General features: G+C 49.4%; 2 protein-coding genes across 7 annotated transcripts in view; one reads left to right on the top strand and one right to left on the bottom strand.

Moving 5' to 3' along the window:
* Nucleotides 1-18,528, bottom strand: part of CCNK (cyclin K) — a 35,952-nt gene extending 17,424 nt beyond the window's left edge. The window contains exons 1-5 of one of the 6 annotated variants that reach the window (XM_062181053.1): nucleotides 16,992-17,087; nucleotides 16,677-16,819; nucleotides 7,365-7,420; nucleotides 2,317-2,565; nucleotides 742-823 (exon numbers count right to left, since the gene is read on the bottom strand). In XM_062181053.1, the coding sequence (XP_062037037.1) occupies nucleotides 742-823; nucleotides 2,317-2,513 (279 nt within the window). In that variant the 5' untranslated portion in view covers nucleotides 2,514-2,565; nucleotides 7,365-7,420; nucleotides 16,677-16,819; nucleotides 16,992-17,087. Of the gene's footprint in view, nucleotides 1-741; nucleotides 824-2,316; nucleotides 2,566-4,245; nucleotides 4,507-7,364; nucleotides 7,421-14,563; nucleotides 14,791-16,676; nucleotides 16,830-16,991; nucleotides 17,088-18,436 lie in introns of those variants that run through there. The other 5 variants (XM_062181051.1, XM_062181054.1, XM_062181055.1 and 2 more) reach the window with 5 other exon arrangements.
* SETD3 (SET domain containing 3, actin N3(tau)-histidine methyltransferase) overlaps nucleotides 17,316-24,680 on the top strand; it is a 71,806-nt gene continuing 64,441 nt past the window's right edge. The window contains exon 1 of the mRNA XM_062181050.1: nucleotides 17,316-17,410. The gene's annotated coding sequence lies outside the window, so the exon portion shown is untranslated. The remainder of the gene's footprint in view (nucleotides 17,411-24,680) is intronic.

Below are 24,680 nucleotides of genomic sequence, written 5' to 3' on the forward strand. Positions count from 1 at the left end.
TGACCTTCCCGCTTAGTTTGTCATCTTTGTGAAAACTTCTCATCTCTTCACTGTTCACTTGCTCAAGTCAGATGTCCCTTGTCTGGCCATGGAGACTCGCACGCTCTGACCCAGTCTGCCTTCCCCTCCTGGGTCCCACTGTGCCCTTCCCGATGACCAGAACTCCTGAAGGAGCCCACACTGAGCTGCGGGCATCCCCTGCAGGGGCTCGGGCTAGCTTCTGTGGCACGACTGCCTGAGCCCAGCTCTGCACGATGTTCAAGGCTTAACTCCCTCCAGGCACCTCCTCCCACCACTTTCCCTGATCCCTCCATGATAAATAGGGCTGGTGCAGGTTCAAGGAGTTACTGGAGAGCGGTGACATGGCATGGAGAATTTCTGTTCCACCTTGCTTTCTCTGCTGGGTCTCAATTATAAGCCAAGTCTATCTTAGGAAAGGTAACAAAGAAGTAATTTTTACACAAAATACAATATGATTGTCGTCTACATTAACCTAAAAAAAATAATTTGAACATGATTAATTGGAAAAAGTAAGGTTCAAGCTTATTTTTGTTTATATATTTGTATAGTATGTACCATATAAAATAAATACCATATACATATACATATATGTATACATATATGTATAAAATATAAATATACATACCATATAAAAATAATACAAATGACACTATAATAAGTCCATCAAACTGTGTGGAAATAACATGTGGTAAAGAATTACAATAATATTCAAAAACTTACATATCTTGGGAATTGCTTGAAGGAATGAAACATATAGAAACGATGAAAATAAATTATTCCAGTTGCCAGGGTGTCATAGTGTCTGTGGTTTTGGTTAAGGACTTTAGTCTGTAGCTTTCAAGTTCAATGCAGAAAACAATAAAGACAAACAACAGCAAAATCAGTGGTGAAGTAAACACTACCAGTAGCAAAGCAGGCAGAGGGAGTCTCAGGGTGAAGGTCTATGCTTTTAACAAGTCTTTAGAAACACTCCGACTGTGTTTTTTTTTTTTTTTTTTTTTTAATTTTATTTATTTGAAAGGTGGAGTTCCACAGAAAAAGTGAGAGAGTGAGAGTGAGAGAGAGAGAGAGAGAGAGAGCGAGCCATCTTCCATATGCTGGTTCACTCCTCAAATGCCTGCATCAGCTGGGGCTGGACCAGGCCAAAGCCAGGAGCCAGGAGTTCCATCCAGGTCTCCCACATGGGCGGCAGAAGTCCAGGCACTTGGACCACCTTCCACTGCTTTCCCAGGCACATTAGCAGGGAGTTGAATCTGAGGTGGAACGGCTGAGAGATGGGAACTGAACTGGCTCTCACATGGGACTTAGGCCTAGCAGGCTATGGCACAACATCAGCCACCCCACTGTGATTCTTAAAAATTATTTATTTTTATCTATTTGAAAGGGAGAGGGAGAGGGAAAGAGAGAGGGAGAGGTAGAGGGAGACAGAGAGATAGAGACAGAAGAGATCTTACATTTGCTTGTTCCTCAAATGTCCACAATAGCCAAGACTGGGCCAGGCTGAACTTGGGTGCCAAGCACTCAATCTGGGTCTCCCATAAGGGTGGCAGGGAACCAAGTACTTGAGCCACACCTGCTGCCTCCGAGGGTATACATCAGCAGAAAGCTGGAACGGGAACAGGGCGAGGACCTGGGCCCAGGCATGCTGATGGAGGATATGGGTACCCCAAGCCACCCCTTAACCTCCTCTTAAAGGCTGTGGACAGGGGCCAGCGCTGTGGAATAGTGGGTTAGAGCCCTTGCCTGAAGCACCAGCTGGTTCTAGTCTCAGCTGCTCTACTTTCCGTCCAGTTCTCTGCTATGGCCTGAGAAAGCACTAGAAGATGGCCCAAGTCCTTGGGACCTTGCACCTGCGTGGGAGACCCGGAAGAGACTCCTGAATGCTGGCTTTGGATTGGTGCAGTTCTGGCTGCTGCAGCCATCTGGGGAGTGAACCAGCAGATGGAAGACCTCTCTCTGTGTCTTTACCTCTGTGTAATTCTGTCTTTCAAATAAATAAAATAAATCTAAAAAAAAAAAAAAAAAAAAAAAAGGCTGTGGACAACTGCCTGGCCCAGCTATGATCCCAATGGACCTGTTTTCTTCCTGGATGGTTACTTGTTAACTCTATGCATGTAAAAGAGAAACTGATGATGACCCAGGGAAATCAGAAACTACATTTAAAACAACAAGGTATCTAAGAACTGCCCTGCTAGGGAAACATGAGAGTATATTTTGTCCACAATATCTCCTCCCTTTCTCTGTGGTGGTGGTGGGAAGCCCATCTATAACAGATTCCACGTAGAATCAGGATACAGTCCCAGACGCGTGCCTACATCAAAGATGAACCGTGCCCCTTCTCGGCGGTACCGGGCCTCGGTGGCTGGATCAAGTCCTTCGAGTTGTGAGGGTGTATGAGCCAAGTCTTTCTTATCCCAGTACCAACATGGTTTTGTGTGGTCCAGGTTTGCTGAAGTCACTGAGGGGCTTGAATTTTCTTTATTCTCCTTCATTTATTGAAGTATGCTTGTTCTTTCCAAAAGGTTTCTCTGAAATGTTAGACTCCTAAGAGAAAAAGAAGCAAAAGTTAAAAAGGGATATTCACACTCTAAGCAGTCTATAATCTTGGATTATACCTGATTTTGGGTCAAAATTTCCTATAGAAACAACAGCAATTGTTCGTGTGCAGCTCAGGCTAACCCTCAAAGCTAACTTAACACATATCACGAGTGCTCTGAAAGTAAGTCCCTGTTTAATGGTAATTTAACAGGAGTGTTTCCAGCCCCACCCTTGTGTCTACGCAGGGGCCCACAAAGTCGTTTGGTCTGGCCCTGCCAAGGCAACCACAGGCGGCACACAAAATTCAGTAACTTTACTGCCAGTGAGTTTTTAAGTTGATAATTTTGTATGGCCCACAAAGATGTTTTAAATGTCCAAATGGTCCTCGAAGAAAAAAAGGTTCTTCACCCTTGGCAGGGTTAAAATCAGCCAAATTCCGGAAGAAATAAGTGTGCCTCATTCCTTCCCTCTTCCTTCCCTGGACACCCTGTGCCCTGGTCCCAGTCTGGTTTCCACTCTCAGTGGAAGCGGGGCCTGGCTGAATCCCTTACAAAGACTTACGCTCCGAAATCATCCACCTCCTCCATCCAGCACCTGATCACACTTCCCTTCTTGGTCCAATCACTGAACTGAGCGACACAAATGCAGTATGGGTGTAACGACCAAGGGCAGAGAGGACGCAGGTGGAACACTTGGAAGGAGCTCTCCTAGACTGTTCTTGCTTTTTCAAACTCTTCCCTGTCTTTCATTCAGGGAAGAAGAAAACAAAGACACCAGGGCCCGCCAGCTCCCCTGCAGTCTAACCTCCTGTGGACATCCTCATTCTGGTGAGAAAGGGGACGAGGCAGGGTCAGGGATTCTCCTTGCACCTGACTACTCCAAAGCAAATCTAATCTTTCCTCCAACAGGAAGAATTAAGTACCTGGAGAAGAACACTCTGCTTTAACTTGTAACTTATACACTTTTTGTGTGAATAAGTTAGGCAATATGGGAAGGGGCAGTTAACTAAAGTTTCAGAAGATATGAGTTCATGATCAGATATCATAGTGACACACCACTTCTCATCTATCCAAGCGGCACAAATCCAAGCTTGACAATTCACTGTTGGCAAGGCCAGGAGAAGCAGGTGACTTCATATACTGTTGGTGGGAATACCATCTCAGACAGGAAGTTGGCAGTGTCAATAAAATGACACACCCATTTGCTCTTCGACACAGTACCCCACTACAAGGAATCTACTCTGAAAACAGTCACAAATGTGCAACAGCACATGCAACAGCTTATGAACTGCAGTGTTTGTAATGGCAACTGTGAACAACCCACCTACAGGGAACTAGTTAGACAAAACATGGTCCAAGAACACAGTAACACACCATGCAGCTATCAAGAACGAGAAAGATCTCTAAGGACTGGAAGGAGACTGAGACTCAGTAGAGGTAGGATCGCATAGTTAGAACCTAAGAAAGGAGCAAGGGGGGAGGAACAGGACAGACAGGACAGGGATGGGAACATGACTCTCTTTTTAAACAGCTTTGACTTGTTTAAAAAAAAATTTACTTAAAAATAACTGCAGATTTACTACAGCCTTTATGCACATTTGAAGCTTTTCCAAAAATCCTTTGTTCCAGGATCCACCTAGCATACTACAGTGTATTTAGGTGTCCTAGCTCCTTAGTATCTTCTAACCTGTAAGTTCCCAGTCTTTCCTCGTTTTTTTTCATGATTATGCCAGTTTTGAAGACTACCAGGCAGGCAGTAATCTGTCTTGAATTGGGCTTGTCTGACGTTTCTCGTGAACAGCGTGGAGCTGTCAGGAAGAACACCTCAGCGGGGAATGTGTCCCTCACATCGCATTTCTGCTGATGTCACCCAGGATCTTTTGGTTAAGAGGAGGCTTGCCAGGTTTCTCACTGCCAGTTCTATTTTTCTCTTTCCACTTTCTGTTCCTCAGGAGCAAGTCACGACGTCCAGCCCACACTCCTGGGGATGGGAGTTAGGTCGCACCTTCTGGGGGAGCGGTATCGATGGGTTTGTGGACATATGTTAAAAGCACCAAAGCAATGTGTAAGTATCCTGGGGAAATCTTTGAAATACAAACACCTGCTCTTCCTTAAGTATCTCTGCTAATCTCAGTGATCCTCCAAGCATCCTGTCAGCACCAATATTACTGTGGTGTCTGACGACTACCTTCACTCCCTCAACATTTACCACTTCAACCACTCATTTATATCAGTATAGACTTTAAAGTATTTTTTAAAAAGATTTATTTGTAAGGCAGAGTTACAGAGGGAGAGAGAGAGAAAGAAAGAGAGAGAGAGAGAGAGAGAGAGAGAGAGAGAGAGAGAGAGAGATATCTTCCACCCACTGATTCACTACCCAAACAGCTGCAAAAGCCAGAACTGGGCTGATTTGAAGCCAGAAACTAGAAGCTTCTCCTTAGGTCTACCACTTGGGTCAGAGCCCTAAGCACTTGGCCCATCTTCTGTTGCTTATCTGCATCACAGGAAGCAGCTTTACCTGCTACATCACAATGCTGGGCCCACAACAATTTATGTTATTTATTGGTTATAATCCAATCCTATGACTATTCTTCTTACTGCTCAAATCGTTCCCACGTGCTCTTTCAGGTTGGCTCTTGGGTCCTTTGTAACTTTGACTTTTCAATCATTTGAATACTTAACATAATCATGAATTTAATTAAAAATAAAAAAAACAAATCCTAAAACTCCAAACAAATCCACGTACATCAAATGGGCAACAAAACCAAGGGAAAATTATCTCAGATAATCTGTGATTTTGTTACATCCTTAGTGATATATTCAAGGACAGAAAGAACTGTGGGGCCAGCACTGCAGTGTAGTGGATAAACCTGCTGCCTGTGATGCTGGCGTCCCACATGGGTACTGGTTCGAGTCCGCGGCTGCTCCACTTCCAATCCAGCTCCCTTCTAACGTGCCTGGGAAAGCAGCAGAAGATGACCTAAGTGCTTGGGTCCTTGCAGCCACGTGGGAGACCTGGAAGAAGCTCCTGGCTTCAGATCAGCTGAGCCATTTGGAGAGTGAACCAGCAGACAGAAGAGCTCTGTCTCTCTCTGCAACTCTGCCTTTCAAATAAACAAATTAATCTTTGACTTTTTAAATGTACTATTAGTAATAGCATTCATTTTGTAATTTTAAAACCTTTTTTGGTATATTATAAGATAAAGCAAATATGTAGGTGTTAATATAAAGGAAGCAAATTTATATATGCACAAAAATCAAAGATCTGTGAAAAATATTGTAATTTAAACTTTAATTGTAAATCCTAAAGTAAGTCATGGCTAGAAATATTACATTCTGGTATGGTTTTGAGTGTGGTTTGCCCCTCGTCGACTCTGTTGACCTGTGACTTCCGTGCCTCTGTGGGGTGCTGAGGGCAGGATCACTGTGGGACTGGATTAGCCAGCGTTGGAGCGAGGCAGACCTGCTGTGCTGCTGCTGTGGCCCACATGCCCTTTGGCTTTCGGCCCTCAGAAGAAGCAGTTGCAGCCTTCACCAGACGCAGCTGCTTCATCTTGGACTTCCCAACCCCCAGAACCATGAGTCTAAATAAACCTCTTTTCTGTATAAGTTACTCTCAGGTATTCTATTACAGCAACAAAAACTGTACTACAACATGTATGTGGGCACTTCAGAAAGTCTGTGAACAAACAGAAGATACTTATTTTGATGTAACATGTTTTTTTAATTTTTTAATTTTATTTTTTATTTTTTTGACAGGCAGAGTGGACAGTGAGAGAGAGAGAGACAGAGACAGAGAGAGAAAGGTCTTCCTTTACCGTTGGTTCACCCTCCAATGGCCGCTGCAGCCAGCGCACTGTGCTGATCTGAAGGCAGGAGCCAGGTGTTTTTCCTGGTCTCCCATGTGGGTGCAGGGCCCAAGGACTTGGGCCATCCTCCACCACACTCCCGGGCCACAGCAGAGAGCTGGACTGGAAGATGGGGCAACCGGGACAGAATCTGGCACCCTGACCGGGACTAGAACCCGGTGTGCTGGCGCCGCAGGCGGAGGATTAGCCTATTGAGCTGTGGCGCCGGCCTTGATGTAACATGTTTTGACATCCATGCAGTTTTCTCAAAATTTTCCATAAACATTTTGAAGACCCAAGCTCTGTCTACATCAAGTACCTAGGAGCAACGGCACTCCTCTAACAAAGGACATTATTTAATACCCAAATCTTAGTTCTAACACCACTACCCTCTAAGAGGAAGCAGGCTTCTTTCCATCAGGAGAAGAGGACTTCCTGTCCTATACTCCCACTTACCAAAGGATATGGGAGCCAACATGCTGAGTGCCCACTGGACAGAGTCAAGGCAATTAGAATATTAAAGATAAAAATGATGTGGTTGATAATAAAAAAGGGAAAGTTCATAGAAATATTAACATGAAGAATAAATTTCCTTTCCTAGCACTGGTAAGGAAACTATTATTTTTAAAAAGTAGTTTTTAATGAGATGATCAAACTTACATCATAGCAGGATGAAAGCTTGCCATGTGCTCCTTCTGATATGCTGCAGCATGAAATATCATTGATCTTGAAGCTTATTCTAAATATAGCCAAGCCCTCAGACCTCACTTCCAGTTTACATTAAAGATGGAGGTGCAGAACAAGTTAAATGATACAATAAGGAAATTATATGTCATATTCAGAAGATGGAAAACTCTAACAATGAACGCTCTCTCAAAAAAGAAAAAAAAAAAGGCAACATGCAAAAACATGAAAAGAAAAAAAAAAAAAAAAGATCGGGGACTTGTTTGAGGCTTACCCGACACAACATGTGAAGTCTGACCAGATCCTGTGTTTTGTTTTTTTTTTTTAAAGCTATGAAAGAAAAATTTTGAACAGTCAGGGACATTTTAAATATGGACTGTACATTAGAGGGCATTAGGTTTATAACACTAATTTCTTAGGGGTATTAATGATCCTGTGATTACACAGGAGAATGACTTATTCTTAGCAGTACAGGCTGAAGAACTCTGGGTGAAGTGTCACAACACCTGCAATACTTCGAAATGGTTTAGCTAAAGCAAATGTGACAAAATATGAACGTGTCCAGTCCAGGCCACAGGTAAACAAGTAGACACTGCACTATTTCACACAATAACAAAATCAGATGGGACTGCCTGGGATACCAGGAGGTGCCCTTACATCCTTCACCTCTGCAGACCAGAATCTCTTGGTAACCAGGGAATATTTGCTTATGCACGGATAATGTTCCCATAAATTAAAACTTTTAGTTTAAATTTTTGAATGTTTATATCCAGTTTTTTGAATGTTTATATCCCGTTTCTTTTGCTCAATGCTATGTTTATGGTTTTCACCTCTGTTGTTGCATAAAGCCGTCCTGTTCACTGTTATTGCTGTACAGCAGTGGTCTTCACGGGGGCAGTCTTGCTCCCCAGTGTCAGGAGACGTACCTGGTCGTCATCATCAGGGAGCTGCTGCTGGCATCTGCTTGGCAGAGGCCTGGAATTTTCTGAACATTTGTACGACACAGAACAATCCCCTACAATATCAAACTATCTGGTCTGACTTGTTGACAGCGCCAAAGTCGAGAGACTGCTGTGTAGTATTTTATTCTTTGAACATAACACAATTTATCTATTCTGCTGCGGATGGATCTTTCAAAAATTTATTTTTAAAGACTTCTACAATGGGAGCCGGCACTGTGGCACAGTAGGCTAAGCTTCCACTGTGGCACTGGCATCCCATAAGGGTGCCAGTTCCAGTCCCGGCTGCTCCACTTCCGATTCAGCTCTGCTATGCGCTGAGACAGCAGTGGAGGATGGTCCAAGCGCTGGGCTCCTGTACCCACATGGGAGACCCAGAGGAAGCTCCTGGCTCCTGGCTTTGGATCGGCCCAGCTCCGGCTGTTGTGGCCAATTGGGAAGTGAACCACCAAATGGAAGACCTTTCTCTCTGTCTCTTCCTCTCTCTGTTATTCCACCTCTCAAATAAATAAAAACTTAAAAAAAATTTTTTACCATATATTTTGAAAGAGAGAGAGAGATATGGAGAGGGACAGAGGGTGAGACGGAGACAGAGAGATAAAGAGATTGATTGATTTCTATCCACTGGTTACTCCCAAAATGGTTGCAATAGCTGGGGCTGGGCCAGGCTGAAGCTAGGAGCCAGGAACTCCATTTGCCTCTTAACTCCATTTGCTTAAGTACTTGAGTGGCACCAACTCAAGTACTTAAGCCATCACCTGTTGCTTCCTAGGCACATCAGTATGGAGCTGGATAGGAAGTGGAGCAGAGGGGACCTGAACCAGCATACCAATATGGGGTGCAGGCATCCCAAGTGGTAGCTTAACAGGCTGCACCACAATGCCTGCCCATTTCTGGTTTCTGACTATTACTAAGTGATAAACACTGAAGTGTATTCCTGTAGAACAGAAGATAACCCACCAGTTGGCTGAGAGAATCAAAATATCCTAGCACATATGTAAGGTATTCAAAATACATGAGTTGGGAATTGCTACTTTAAGGTACATTAACAGTTCTCCATGAATTTATTCATGCAAATATTTGCTGAATATTTACTATGAGCAGGGCCTCAACAGCACAGCAAGAAACAAGACAGAACAGACCCTTGCCCCACCAGAAAGGAGAGTCAGAGAAAAACAAATATAGTTGTATGTTGGTATCTGCAGGGGACTGCATCCAGGAATGGCCAAAGAGGTAGTGAAATTTGCATCCTCATTGAGAAACAAGGGATGTCAACTTTAAACCACAGGTAACAGCCAGCAGTCACAAATGCTAAGGAAAAGTCAAAGGCACAGAATAAGGAAATGCTACTAGATCTGGTAATTAGTTGTTCATTAAAGACACTGAGAACTGATTGTGGTGATGGCTGCACAGCTTTGAATATGCCAAAAACCACTGACTTGGGGCTGGCATTTTGAAATAGCAGGTTGAGTTGCTGTCTGTGACACTGGCATTCCCTATGGGTACCGGTTTGGGTCCTGGCTGCTCCACTGACCATCTAGCTCCCTGCTAATGAGCCTGGGAAAGCAGCAGAAGATGGCCCAAGTACTGGGGCCCCTGCCACCCATGTGGGAGACTCAGATGAAGCTCCTGGCTCCTGGATTTGGGCTTGCTCAGCTCTGGCTGCAGTAGTCATTTGGGGAGTGGACCAGAAGGTGGAAGATTGATCTTGCTCTCTTTGCTTTTCAAATAAATGAAATAAATCTTGTTTTTTCAAGATTGTAAAAACTGATGGTTTTTTAAAAAGACTTATTCATTTATTTGAAGTGTAGAGTTACAGAGAGAGATCTTCCATCAACTGGTTCAATCCCTAAATGGCTGAAATGGCAGGAGCTGGGCTGATCCAAAACGATGATCCAGGGGCTTCATCTGGGTCTCCCACATGGGTGCAGGGGTCCAAGCACTTGGGCCATCTTCCACTGCTTTCCCAGGCACACTAGCAGGGAGCTGGATTGGAAATGGAGCCAGGATTCAAATCAGCCCATATGGGATGCCAGCACTGCAGGCGGAAGCTTTACCTGCTGTACCACAATGCCAGCCCTGAAATAAATCTTTTTTTAAAAAAATAACTCATTGTACACTTTAAATGGGTGGCTTATTTAGTGTATGAATTATGTCAATATAGCATGCACATGAACACGTGACTGAACACATACACACACACACACACGCGCCATTCTCACTGCGTGGGACAGCACAACCATGGGGGCTGCTGAGCAATGACCAGGCTGCTGTTAACAGGCAGAGGCTTGGTCTTGGCCTTTGAGAGTGAGTGACAGCTGCATCCAGAAGGAAAGGAGTCAGAGACTGAACAAGCCATTCTGAGGGGTTAACTGGCCAAGGGATAGTAAAAAATACAGTAAGAAAGTTAACCTTAAAAAGCGAGCTCTTGGGCTTAACCTCTGCCTGTGGTGGTGGCATCCCACGTGGGTGCCAATCCCAGTTCTGGCTGCTCCTCTTCTGATCCAGCTCTCTGCTATGGCCTGGGAAAGCAGTGGAAGATAGCTCAAGTGCTTGGGCCCCTGACCCACAAGGGAGACCTGGAGGAGGCTCCTGACTCCTGAGCAGCCCACCCGGCCATTGTAGCCACTTGGGGAGTGAATCAGCAGATGGGAGAACTTTCTGTCTGTAACTCTACCTGTCAAATAAATAAAGAAAAAAGAAAGTAGCTAGCTCCGGGGGTGGGGGGAGGGGCCGGCATTACGGGTAAAAGCGCTGTCTACAATGCAGGCATATCCCATATAGGTACTGGTTTGTGTCCTGGCCGCTCCACTTCCAATCCAGTGCTCTGCTAATGTGCCTGGGAAAGCAGCAGCAGAAGACCCAAGGGCTTGGGCTCCTGCTACCTGTATGAGAGACCTCAATGAAGTGCTTGGCTCTGGTACGGCCCAGCCCTGGCCATTGTGGCTATCTGGAGAGTGAATGAGTGGATGGAAGCTAGCTCTCTCTCTCCCTCTTTCTTTTTCAAATAAATAAACTTTTCTTTTCTTTTTTTTTTTTAAAGGAGGCTCCCTGAGAAGGGAAGGAAAAGTTGGAGGCAGATATAGAAATAACCCACAGGGATCACACAAGATGGGAAAGAACCTTAGTCCACAAGTAGACACATCATAACTACATTCACATCTGTTTGATCCTGCCGTCATCAGCCCAACCAATACATGAAACACAATGAAAATACATGAACAGAACAGAAGCAGACCTCTAAGTCACTCACTCCCCTAAAAAACTCTTGCTTCAATTCTGTAACCCTACTCCCTATTAGTTTTCAATCATTTTCTTACTAGACTGTGAAGTTAAAGATTTTATCAGCAGCTTGTGATTACTGGGGAAATCACTGAGATTCCTGAGCTCCACAAAATGAAAATCTCCCTACAAATGAGCAGCGTGTCAAGGGGCTTCAGTAACATCTCTCACGCACCCCCTTTAGGTACACTGTCTTACAAGATGAAAGAGTAAAGGCATTCTCAACATATAGCAGTGTATCGAGGGGGCTGGCACTGTAGCGTAGTGGATAAAACCACTGCCTGAAGTGCCAGCATCCCACATGGGGGCTGGTTCGAGTCCCGGCTGCTCCACTTCCGATCCAGCTCTCTGCTATGGGCTGGGATAGCCGTGTAAGATGGCCCAAGTCCTTGGGCCCCTGCATTCATGTGGGATACCTGGAAGAAGCTCCTGGCTCCTGGCTTCGGATTGACACAGCTCTGGCTGTTGCGGCCAATTGGGGAATGAACCAGCAGGTGGAAGACCTCTCTCTCTCCGCCTCTCCTTCTCTCTCTGTGTAACTCTTTCAAGTAAAATAAATAAATCTTAAAAAAAAAAAAAAGTGTATTGATTCTCTCACCCAGTATAGGAGTCCTCTCTTTCTCTTTAAAAATTTATTTTTATCTATTTGAAAGGCACAGTTACAGAGAAAGAGAGAGGGAGAGACAGAAAGAGATTTCTTACATCTACTGGCTCACTACCCAAATGGCCGCATGGCTAGGGCTGGGCCAAACCAAAGCTAGGAGCCAGGAGCTTCTTTCAGGTCTCCCACATGGGTACAGGGTCTCAAGCACTTGGACCATCTTCTGCTGCTTTCCCAGGCACAATACCAGGGAGTTGGAACAGAACTGGAGCAGCAGGAACTCTAACTGGTGCCCATATAGGATGCCGGCATCCTAGATGGTTGCTTTATCTGCCACGCCATAACATTGGCCCCAGGAGTCCTCCCCACCGCCCCTTTTTAAAAAGATTTATTTTTATTTATTATTTTAAAGAGTTACAGAGAGGTGGAGAGAGAGCAAGAGAGAGAGAGAAAAAGGGTCTTCCATCCATCCACTGGTTCACTTCCCCAAATAGCCACAATGGTCAGAACTAGCTGATTGGAAGCCAGGAGCCAGGAGCTTCTAGGTCTCTCATGTGGGTGTAGGGGCCCAAGGACTTGGGCCACCCTCTACTACTTACTCAGGCCATAGCAGAGAGCTGGATTGGAAATGGAGCAGCCAGGGCTTGAACCAGTACCCATATGGGATGCTGGCACTGCGGGCAGCAGCTTTACCCACTAGCCACAGCACTGGCCACAAGGAGTCCTCTTTTTTTTCTTGACAGGCAGAGTTAGACAGTGAGAGACAGAGAGAAAGGTCTTCCTTTTCCGTTGGTTCACCCCCCCAAATGGCTGCTACGGCCAGCGCGCTGCGCTGATCCGAAGCCAGGAGCCAGGTGCTTCCTCCTCCTGGTCTCCCAGGCAGGTGCAGGGCCCACCTCCACTTCCTTCCTGGGCCACAGCAGAGAGCTGGACTGGAAGAGGAGCAACCTGGACAGAATCCAGCGCTCCAACTGGGACTAGAACTTGGTGTACCGGCAACGCAGGCGGAGGATTAGCCAAGTGAGCCGTGGCGCCGGCCAAGGAGTCCTCTTTTAACAGCAATAGTTGCTCATTTATTAACCTTTATTTGGCAACTTTCATTAATGGGATCCTATTAGTTTACAAAGTAGCCTATAGCAATGTCAGATATCAATAATTGATGCTCATCTAATTCTGAATCTTTTTTTTTTTTTTTTTTTAATTTTTGACAGGCAGAGTGGACAGTGAGAGAGAGACAGAGAGAAAGGTCTTCCTTTTGCCGTTGGTTCACCCTCCAATGGCCGCCGCGGTAGCGCGCTGCGGCCGGCGCACCGCGCTGTTCCGATGGCAGGAGCCAGGTGCTTCTCCTGGTCTCCCATGGGGTGCAGAGCCCAAACACTTGGGCCATCCTCCACTGCACTCCCTGGCCACAGCAGAGAGCTGGCCTGGAAGAGGGGCAACCGGGACAGGATCGGTGCCCCGACCGGGACTAGAACCCGGTGTGCCGGCGCCGCAAGGCGGAGGATTAGCCTGTTGAGCCACGGCGCCGGCCCTGAATCTTTTTTAAAAGAATTTATTTATTTATTTATTTATTTGAAAGAGTTACAGAGAGGAGAGTCAGAGAGAGAGAGAGAGAGGGAGAGAGAGGTCTTCCATCCAATGGTTCACTCCCCAATTGGCCACAATGGCCGGAATTGAGCTGATCGGAAGCCAGGAGCCAGGAGCTTCTTCCAGGTCTCCCAAGCAGCTGCAGGGGCCCAAGTACTTGGGCCATCTTCTACTGCTTTCCCAGGCCATAGCAGAGTGCTAGATCAGAAGTGGAGCAGTCGGGTCTTGAACAAGCACCCATATGGGATGCGGGCACTTCAGGCCAGGGCGTTAACCCACTGTGCCTCAGCGCCGGTCCCTCTTAGATTAATCTTACGTTGATTTTTAAATTAAAGATTTATGTTTTGGGTTTTTTTTTGCCACCCTCATTCTTTCAAAAACTGCTTAATATTCAACCCATTGAGAAGAACCTAATTTGTACTCTGTAGTGTTTAAAGAAGCAAAGGAACTCTAATACTGAATCTCTTAAATTCAGTGTATGTAAACAACTTACAATATGTATTGTCTAAATGCATTTAAATTTCTTTTATTCAAAGAAAAGCTACTGCAAAAATACTGGTATGTGATCATGCAAGACTGTCAGTGCCAACAAAGACAACACTAATCAGCAGATCCTTCACTGGATTGCAGTGCTCTCCAAATTATTTGAAAAATGCGTACAGACAACTTGCCTGATTTTTAAATGGGCGTAAAAGGCCCTCTACCCTAGGCAGGCTTCCCATTACACATACAGAAAATGCTAGTGTGCTTCGCTCACTCGGTGTGTAACAGGGGCCCTTCAGTTGTGCTGTGTCCTGTGCTTCTTCTGCGGGACCATTCCATTAAGGAACAAAGAGCTCCACGATCCCAATCTTGTGTATTTCCTAACCCCTCCCTGAGGTTTGTGTATTCTGGATACTGTGGTGTTTTACAGCACCGATGAATTCAAACAAAATATTCTGAATGAGTTCAAACAAAAACTGTTCTCTAGTTTTGTTTGTGGAATCTGAAATTACTCCAGTTTAAAATAAATTACTGGACTGTGGGGAAAAAAAAAGTACTTACGTTTTACTTATTTGAAAGGGAGCTCTACAGAGAAAGAGATCAATCCTCTATCCGATGGCTCACTCCCTAAATGGCTGCAACAGCTGGGGCTGGGCCTGGAGCTTCTGCTGGGTCTCCAGTGTGGGTCTTGGGCCATCTTCTGCTGCTTTCCCAGGCACCATAGTAGGGAGCTGGATCGGAAGTGGGACAGCCGGGTCTTGAACTGGTGCCCATATGGGATATTGCAGGTGGAACCTTAACCTGCCACCCGAGGACCAGCGCTATATTGATCTCTGTGTGTTCTGTTCCTTCCCTAGATCTGCTACATAGATGGCACAAAATAACCAGCTTGTAAGAACTCTCCATCACCCCCACCTAGAGACTTTTAAAGCCTTGAAAACAGTTTATCTGACCTAATGATTGCCTTTGAAATATATGAAGACAATTTTGCCTACCCCTCTTTTCTCCAAGGTAAGCAAATTAACCATTTTTCCATAAGGGTTCTCAGGGTTTCTAGGTCTTCTCTAAATATCAGTCATCAAAATGAGAACAAAAAGAAACTTTGTAAGATCTGTGTAGCAGGTGTCTGAGAGTAACATGTCCTCGGTGTGTCCACTGACTGAAGCTATGCTGTCTTACCCTTACAACTTATCCAGGAGAAAACCAGCCGAGGAGACACGAAGTGACCTGCCCGAGGCACACAGCCGGCGAACGGCAGTCACACTTTGCTTCGCTTCAGACTAAGATCCTGTCTTCCCTCAGTGCAGCCACGACTTTACCTCTGGAACGGAGCACAAAACCCAGAACCATTTTCTGTCAAGTCAGTTCTTCCTCATCTCAAATACTCACAACTGAGATTTCGTAAGTTTCAGTGTTAATCTAATTATTTTTGTGAATTTAGTGTCGTTCTTCTTCAGGGCGACACTAACATCCAAATGCTTTGGGTTTGGTAACTTGAGCGGACGCACACCCATCTGACTACAATGTCAGCCATGCCACCCAAATGTCCCGCAATCCCGCATCCGCCTCCTGGGCCCCGGAAACACGCCTGAGCCACCTGGCCCTGTAGGCCTGACGGTCTCCGCTCTCCTTTTGCCTCCTAAGAAGATTCTACAACGGATGATAAATTCCAGCATCCGGGAGCCATCGCACCGGAGTTCAGTTTTCCATCCCAACTGCACATTTGTGGTTCCTCCAAAGCCACGAACAACGCGTTTACAACCGAATCAGCACCTGCGCATGCGTAACTTCCTCTGAACTTAAACCCAGGAATGAGTCAACCCAACCAGATACGCTCCACCATCTCAATGACCGACCCAGTCCTCATTTTCCTTCCTTTTAGACACTCAGCAAACTCACTGCCTTCAACAATCTCCCAAAACGAAGCTCATTCCTTTCTCCAAAACTACGAACAATGTTTTTGCTTTTTGAGACTGAACTTCAGAAAGAGCATTTAAATCTTAAGCATCGTATAAACAATTCAAATGTGTCTTCATTGCTTGCTGGTGCAAAGTACATTTTCCAAACAGAACACACGTGAAACACGACTTGGGCAAGAATCCACTAACACGCACGACCCGCGCGTCACTCCCTGAAGGGCGGCTTCGCTCGAGATAACACCTCGACAACGCGACCGGCCGCGACAGCGACGGCCCCGCTCCGGCGTCCCTAACCTCCCGGGGTCTGCACAAGCGCCGCTGAAAGGGCCGCAGCTGTCGGCGCCCTCGATGACCCCCGGACCCACGCCCCGAGTTCCTGCGGTAACAAACCAGACCGAATCCAACCGCCGAAGCCTCTTCCCATCCCGCCGGCCCAGGGGCGGCTGCGGGGAGCGTGGGCGGTCTGCGACCCCTGCCCGGCTCCGCCACCGCAGGGAGGTCCTGGAACCCCGACCGGACCGCGCAGGGAGGGCGGCTGCCCGCTCCAGGGCCCACCCCGAGTCCCAGTCCGGCCCCCGCGCCTCAGCCCCTCTGCCGAAGCCCGCCAACTTCAGCGTGCACAGGAGGCGAGAGCCGGGGGCCGGAATCAGGGGAGAGAGACTCCGCGCGCGGACGGAGGCGGGTGGCCAAACCCTGCTCCGACCCCGGGTGTGTGGGAGCGGGGCGGGACAGCCCGCAGTCGGTGGGCCACTCACCCCTCGCTTCAGGCAAGCCCCTTAGCTACGTCTCTCCTTGCCGACCGCGGCCATCTTGGATGTGGAATGCTGGGAGCTCTACGTCATCGCGCTGCGTCGCGCGACGTAAAACGAGCGACTGGAGGAGCGGTGAGCACAGGCGCCTGCCAACCAATCAGAAGAAAGTAGAACTCGCTAAAAAAGGAGCGAGCCGGGCTCTGCTCCCCGCCCACCCCGCGGTAAGCGGCTGCTGCGTGCAGGGGGAGGAGCCAGCCAAAGTGCCCGGCCCGTCGGCCCCGCCCCCCATGGCGAAAGGGAATTCGGGAGCAACCGAACCTGCTAACGGAACTTGGGTGCGAAGGCGGGGCCCGAGCCGCCAGTTGTCCAATCAGAGCTATGGCGTGGGCCCAGTCCAGCCAATGGTGGTCTCGGGGCTGGCGGCGGCTGATCTGGCCGCCCTGGCCCCCGGGAGCCACCAGCCCAATGGCTGCGGAGGCTCCCGAGCGGAACGGCCGCCCGGCGGCGGGGCGGAGCCGCGCCCATGCGTGCGCGGCGCGGGCCAATGAGCGGCGGCGGCGGCGGCCCGGGGGCGGGGCCCGGGGCGGGCGGAGCGGGTTGGGCCGCGGCTGCGGGGCCGTCTCAGGCCGCCGTCCCGCCCTCCCGTCCGGCCGCCGCCGCCGCCGGCTTGGTTGAGGCGGACGGTGGGGTCCGAGCGCGAGTGAGGCGCCGCGCTGCGCGGAAGGGGAAGCGGGCAGGTGAGTGCCGGCGGCGGCGTCGCCGCGAGCGCGGGCCGCGGGGCTGGCCGGCGCCTCCGCCCCCGAGCGCTCCTCGGCCGCTGCCCCCGGCCCGGGTCCGGCCCGGCCGGCCGCTGCGGGTCCTCCGCCCTGAGGCCCGGCGGGCGGGCGCGCCCCGAGTGCCGAGGCGGCGGCAGGTGCTGGGGCGCCCCCGGCCCCGGGCTCTGCGTGGGCGGCGCCGCGCTGCCGGTTCCTCCGGCGCAGGCTGTGGCGGTGGGGTCGCTGTCCCTGCCGACGCTCGGGGCCCCCGGGCCGCCTGCGACCCCGGGCCGTGCGGTTAGCGAGCGTCCGCCGGGGGCCCGAGCGGGGCGTTCCGGTGGTGAGCTCCGGCTTCCTGCTCGCGGCCGCGGTGGCGCGCAGCCCGGGCTCCCGGGCCTCAGGGGCGGCGCGGCCGGAGCCTGGTCGGCGTGCGGCCCTCGGCGCCGCGGGATCCCGAAGTGTGCGCCTTGCTCGAGCCCCGGCGCGCCCCGAGAGCCGCCCTCCGGCGAGGGTGCGTCGGGGCCCGGCCCCGGGTGCTGGGGGTCCCCCCGCGGCCGCCGGAGCGCGAGTTTCATCCCGAGTGGAAGCTCTCCCTCCTCTCCTCTTCCTCTTCCTCCTCTCCTTCTCTCCCTCCTCCTCCTCCTCTTCCCACTCCCCCACCCCCTATTTTTTTCTCAAAATTGACCCTGCTGGTGACACCGGAGCAGCGGCGGAGATGCTCATTATTTTGAGCGAGTGCGCTTAGCTCCGGGCTACGGCAGGGTGGAAGCGGCTTTGGCGCGCCGGGCCGTGTCTATGCGGACTTCCCGGCGTGGAGTCCTGCCTCGCCGGCTGAGCCCCCGGGGCTGCCGTGCCTGGCGTCTTGGTGAAGGGCCGGCGGCCGGCCGAGGAGCTGTGCTGCGGCTGGGAGAGCGGCTTGAGCGGCCGAGTGCTCCGGCAGCCGCAGGGCGGCCTCTGTCGGGACCCCGGCAGCCCCTGCCCTCTGCCTCCCTGGCCCTAGGGGAATACCTGAAGTGGAACTCCCGGCCGAATTGGCGAAATGGAGGCCGCGGCTCGCGCCGCTTCTCCTGCGAGGGAGCCGGGGTCGCCAGGTGGGAGCGCTGTCGAGTGGACGTTCGGCCTCGGGAGAAGCCCACCGGCAGTGAGGAACAGCGGGAGGACGGGGCTCCCAGGTTTCCATTCTCAAGTTCAGCCGCCTGCTTTGGTGTCTAGAAGGCGGTGAGCAGGTGACAGCGCTAGGGAGGTGACGCCTGTCCAGCAGGGCCAGGGAGGTGACGTCCGTCCAACAGGGCCAGGGAGGTGACGTCCGTCCAACAGGGCCAGGGAGGTGATGTCTGCCCAGCAGGGCCGGGGAGGTGCCGTCTGTCCAGCAGGGCCGGGGAGGCACCGTCTGTCCAGCAGGGCCAGGGAGGTGACGTCCGTCCAACAGGGCCAGGGAGGTGACGTCCGTCCAACAGGGCCAGGGAGGTGATGTCTGCCCAGCAGGGCCGGGGAAGTGCCGTCTGTCCAGCAGGGCCGGGGAGGCACCGTCTGTCCAGCAGGGCCAGGGAGGTGCCGTCTGTCCAGCAGGGCCAGGGAGGTGACGTCCGTCCAACAGGGCCAGGGAGGTGATGTCTGCCCAGCGGGGCTGGGAAGGTACCGTCTGTCCAGCAGGGCCAGGGAGGTGCCGTCCGTCCAACAGGGCCAGGGAGGTGATGTCTGCCCAGCGGGGCTGGGAAGGTACCGTCTGTCCAGCAGGGCCAGGGAGGTGCCGTCTGTCCAGCAGGGCCGGGGAGGTGATGTCTGCCCAGCAGGGCCGGGGAGGCACCGTCTGTCCAGCAGGGCCAGGGAGGTGACGTCTGTCCAGCAGGGCCAGGGAGGTGATGTCCGTCCAGCAGGGCTGGGAAGGTGACCTATGTCCAGCAGGGCCGGGGAGGCACTGTCCAACAGAGCCAGGGAGGTGACGTCCGTCCAACAGAGCCAGGGAGGTGACACCCATCCAGCAGGGCCGGGGAGGTGCCGTCTGTCCAGCAGGGCCGGGGAGGCACCGTCTGTCCAGCAGGGCCAGGGAGGTGATGTCCGTCCAGCAGGGCTGGGGAGGTGACCTATGTCCAGCGGGGCCGGGGAGGCACTGTCTGTCCAACAGAGCCAGGGAGGTGACACCTGTCCAGCAGGGCGGGGAAGGTACCGTCTGTCCAGCGGGGCCGGGGAAATGATGCCTGTCCAGCAGGGCCGGGGAGGCATCCTCTGTCCAGCAGGGCCGGGAGGTGACCCACCTGCAAGCCACCGTTCCTCTGGCTGCTTTTGGACAGAGACTGCTAGCTTGAGGCTCTTAAATGCTCAGGTTACACAGTCTCCTTTTTCTTGTTGCTAATCTAAAGTAGCTTTTAGCAATGTGCCCAGTAATAGGTACTGTATCTTTTTTTCGTTTGATGAGTGTCTCTCCCTGGGAGATTTGTCTTCAGGAACCTGTCACCTGTGCCCCTGCTGCTGTGCAGGTCCTCTGGGGGGGGGGGGGGGGAGAGTTTCTGGCAGTGGTTTTTGTTCTCCCAAAGAGGAGTGAGTATTTCACTGCTGTTCTTCTGTTACTTTGGAAGTTGCTTGTGGCTGGTTTTCTCAGTTCGCTCCTGTTCTATTTGGACCTTTTTGTGGGGGGTCAGTATTTTTATTTGCTGTGCACCCTATCTTGTTACAGTGATAGATATGGTTAATATTGGATATCAGTTCATTCTGGATAATATTTAATCAGTTAAGAGTATTAGACTAATGATTTTTTGCTTTTAAACTTTTCTGCCGTTTTTGCTTGGAAAATTGCATTTACAGATATACCTTTCTTGCCAAAATGGATTTCTGTGCATTGGATTTCCTGTTAGCCTGTTATCTTGTTTTCCTATTCACGACATTGGAAATGCTAATAATTTCTGTATGTAAACAGATTTTACATGTTTACTTTCAAGGTAAAAATAAGTTTTTAACAAAGTTTTAATACACAAAGTATATATTTATTTATTTGAAAGAGTTACACACAGAAAGAAGGAGAGGCAGAGAGAGAGAGAGAGAGAGAGAGAGAGAGAGGTCTTCCATCCACTGGTTCACTCTCCAGTTGGTGGCAACAGCCGGAGCTGCGCTGATTCAAAGCCTGGAGCCAGGAGCTTCTTCCAGGTCTCCCACATGGATGCAAGGGCCCAAGGACTTGGGCCATCCTCTACTGCTTTTCCAGGCCATAACAGAGAGCTGGATCAGAAGTGGAGCAGCTGGGCCTCAAACTGGCATCCATATGGGATGCAGGCACTGCAGGCAGCAGCTTTACCTGCTGTGCCACAGTGCTGGCCCCATAATAGTCTTATGGGAAAAAACAGTATAATCTACAAGATGAGAAGTCTTATTTTTTGTGGTTAAATTCAGCATGTAACTCAAGCCAGAGATTAGCTATGGAGAACTCATTTCCATGTGGGAGTCTTCCTGTAGGCCTTGCGAATAAACAGATCATAAAACAAGAGGTGCAAACAGGTATTGAAGATTTTCAACTGAAATAAATTTGGGGAGAAACATGAGGTTACTAGGACCTGCATGTGACGCAGCGGGTGGAGCTGCTGATTGTGGTGCAAATCTCATTATCAGTGAATTGGAGTCCTGGTTGCTCCCCTTCCAACCCAGCTCCCTGCTATAGCGCCTGGGAAAGCAGCAGAGGTTGACGCAAGTCTGTGGCTCCTACAGCCGCGCAGGAGACCTGTGTGGAGTTCTGGGCTCCTGGCTTTGGCCTGGACAAATAAATAGTGGTTATTATGGCCATTTGAGGAGTGAACCAGCTGATGGAAGATCTCTGTCGCTCTGCCTTTCAAATAAATAAACTTTTTAATTAAACAGAAACTCAAATACCAAAGTTAAGACTGTCACCACCACACACACACACACACACACACACACCCATTTCAAGTATTTTCTAAGTAGCATTGAACCAATAATCAAGATAAGTCCAAGCCCTCTTGGCTGACAGTGGGAGACAAGTCTCACTCTGAAGCTGAGATTTTGAAAGGGGCCTGAATATTGCTGATGCCTGGGCCACGATGAATGTTACCTTTCACAGTCCCAGGCCCAGCCTCTATGGTGAGGAGGGCAGAGGCACAGAGCAGCAAGAAATGTTTTCACAGTTTAGAATGACTAAAAATGGCCTGAAGAATGTGGATGATCAGAACTCTTTAATTTTTTTTAAAAAAATTGACAATAAGAATTGTATATACCTAGAACTTTTAGTAAATATACAGAAATTTTGGTTTGCTATTTTTTTTTAGACTAGAATTCATTAGAACACATTTAAAAGTGGTTCACAGCGGATGGAAGACTCTCTCTGCCTCTCCTCTGTGTTAACTCTGACTTTCAAATAAATAAATCATAAAAAAAAAGTGGTCTGGAGTTTCAGTGTCGCTAGAGAGGCGTGGTTCTTCCGTGTCAGGAGTTTCTAGGGAGCACCTTCAGGCTGGGGTTGCTACTGAGCGAAAGTAAAGCTTAGCGTGGAGAAGACTCACTGAGGTCATTTCACATAAAGCACTTACTAGTGACTAATAAAGTTTTCCACTTACTGATCATCATGGTTTAGCGTTGTCGCGCGTCACCGGCTCCTAGCCTTCTGCCGCTTTTTGGCTACAAGAGCATAGCATTGCAGAGATCAGTGTAGATGTGCTGTCTTGGGCTGGGGCTCACTTGGAAGTTTTGTTCATGTCCCAAATTTAACCTTAGGCCACTCCTTAGCAGTTGGATGAGGCCACCAGAATATCTCCCAACTTTTTAAAAGGCCAAAGAAAGGAAACCTTTTCCATCTGCTTGGAAGGGAATCTCCACACGTGTGGTTGGTTTTGAGCTGAACCCGTGACAGACTACTGAACGGCAGTAGAATTGTCACCAGCAGGGTGCTGGTGAGGCTGTGCTGCCAACCGAGTGTGTCATCTTGCACAATCAACCAACCTCTCTGAGCATTGGCTTTCTCCTCTTGGTGGGGGCGTAACACAGCTCTAATCCTCTGTTGTGTAAAATTCTCGCCTCTGTTCCTGAGACTCAGTAAGTGCCCAAGTGATATGTTGTTGTTTTTTTTTTAAAGATTTATTTATTTATTTGAAAGGCAGAGTTACAGAGAGGCAGAGGCAGAGAGAGAGAGAGGTCTTCCATCTGCTGGTTCACTCCCCAGATGACAACAATGGCCAGAGTTGCGCCGATCCAAAGCCAGGAGCTTGGAGCTTCTTCTGGGTCTCCCTCGTGGGTACAGGGGCCCAAGGACTTGGGCCATCTTCTATTGCTTTCCCAGGCCATAACAGAGAGTTGGATGGGAAGTGGAGCAGCTGGGACTCGAACCAATGCCCATATGGGATGCCGGCACTGCAGGTGGAGTCTTCACCCCCTATGCCACAGTGCTGGCCCTGTGATACGATTAAGAGGGTGATCATGTTGGGAACTGCCCCTGTATATAGCAGTTTCAGCAGCTGTGAAAGTGATCCCAAAACAAACAAAATGGTGGTTAGTTTCAAAGACTCAATTGTTTAGTATAGCAGCACATTTATCTTGTTGAAGATCAGTTTATGCAATGAAGGGCTTTAGTTGATTACCATCTTACCCAAAAGGCTTTGAGACCCAACCTACTGATCTTGTGCATTTCAGATTAGATATTCAAGAAATAGGCTTGGAATGAGTGAGTGAGTGAAGTCCCTTGAGCTTGTAGGAAGGCTGGGGCAGTGTTTCGAGTGTGGGGCGGTGTTTCCAGTGTTAGAACAGTCTGGAGTTCCAGGAAGCCAGTAATGCCACTCAGCTTACTCCTTTTGGATTTTGTTGGCCTTTTAAGAACTGCCATCAAAGCATGGTGAAGAGAAGACTTCTGGGAGACTTGACAGCTGTCTTCCAAGAACTTTGACAGGTCAGGGAGTGGTAGGCCTGGCAGGGTCCACAAAGTGGCGCCCCTGTCTTGCAGGTGAACGGACTGAGCCTTGGGGCTTCGGCTCTGCCCCCACCTCTGCCACCGTGTAGAGTCGGCCTGAGGCTGGGCCTTTGGCGGTCACTCTGAGGGCCGTAGCTGCTGCGCAGGGTAACACAGAGAACCCCAGGAGAGCTCCCAGTCCTGGAGCCCGAGTCCTGTGTTGGGAGTGTGGGTGGCGTGAAGGTAATTTCTTGTCAGGTTGCATCTGTTCCTTCACACTTGATGCTGCCTTTTTATTTTAGGAAGATATAATAGGAAGTGATTCTTCATGATTCTTTGCTTTACAAAAGCTGTTTTTTAGGGGGGGAAAGTTCCTTAAATGGGAGCCTTATGTTAATTTAAGTGTATTTACAACCTAATTGAATAGCAGCTTAAAGCTTCAAACTATTATGTATTGAGAAATCAGTCAGAAATGATTTAAGCATCTGTGAAATAATTATTTAAATTAGTGGAAAAATGTTAAAACCACTGTGGAAAGTAACTACAGCCTTTTGTTTTTGCTTTCTTTTTTTAAATCTCAAGTTATATGGCATCCAAAATTGTTTTGTATCAAGATTGGAAGTGTACTTAGTCCAGCTTAGAGTCTGTTCATCCTGGTACTTAAGTACCTACGAAATTGAGATAAATCCCACCTGCTTTCTTTGGTCCTTTTTTTCTTTTTTTAAAGATTTATTGATTGATTTGAAAGGTAGAGTTATGCAGAGGCAGAGAGGGAGGGAGGGAGGGAGGGAGATATCTTTCATCTGCTGGTTTACTTCCCAAATGGCTGCAGTGGCCAGAGCTGGGCCAATCCAAAACCAGGAGCCAGGAGCTTCTTTCGGGTCTCCCACATGGATGCAGGGGATCAAGCACTTGGGCCATCCTCCACTGCTTTCCCAGGCCATAGCAGAGAGCTGGATTGGAAGTGGAGCAGCCGGGACTTGAACTAGTGCCCATATGGGATGTCAGCACTGCAGGCTGGTGCTCTAATGAGCTGTGCCATGGCACTGTATACCGGGGCTTTAACCCGCTGCACCACAGTGCTGGCCTCTCCTTGGTCCTTTTGAGTGAAGGTGTCAGCACCTCCTTTAGAGACTGGGATGATGGGAGCCAGTTAACCATTTAAAGTGGGTGAGTGGGTGTGGCAGGACCCCGCAGCTGTGAAGAGCAGAGCACGCCCTGATGCCCGCCAGCTGTGTTTGACTTGGAGCTGTGCGGAGCAGCACCAGATCCGCCTTCAGGGATCTGTAGGAAAGAAGAGAGTGCACAGCTGGAGGCGTCTCATTGGGGGAGTGCTTTCATTTTCCTAACCCATCATTCTGTAATTTGTGT

This window comes from Lepus europaeus, chromosome 22 (assembly GCF_033115175.1).
Source record: "Lepus europaeus isolate LE1 chromosome 22, mLepTim1.pri, whole genome shotgun sequence".
NCBI classification, from domain to species: domain Eukaryota; kingdom Metazoa; phylum Chordata; class Mammalia; order Lagomorpha; family Leporidae; genus Lepus; species Lepus europaeus.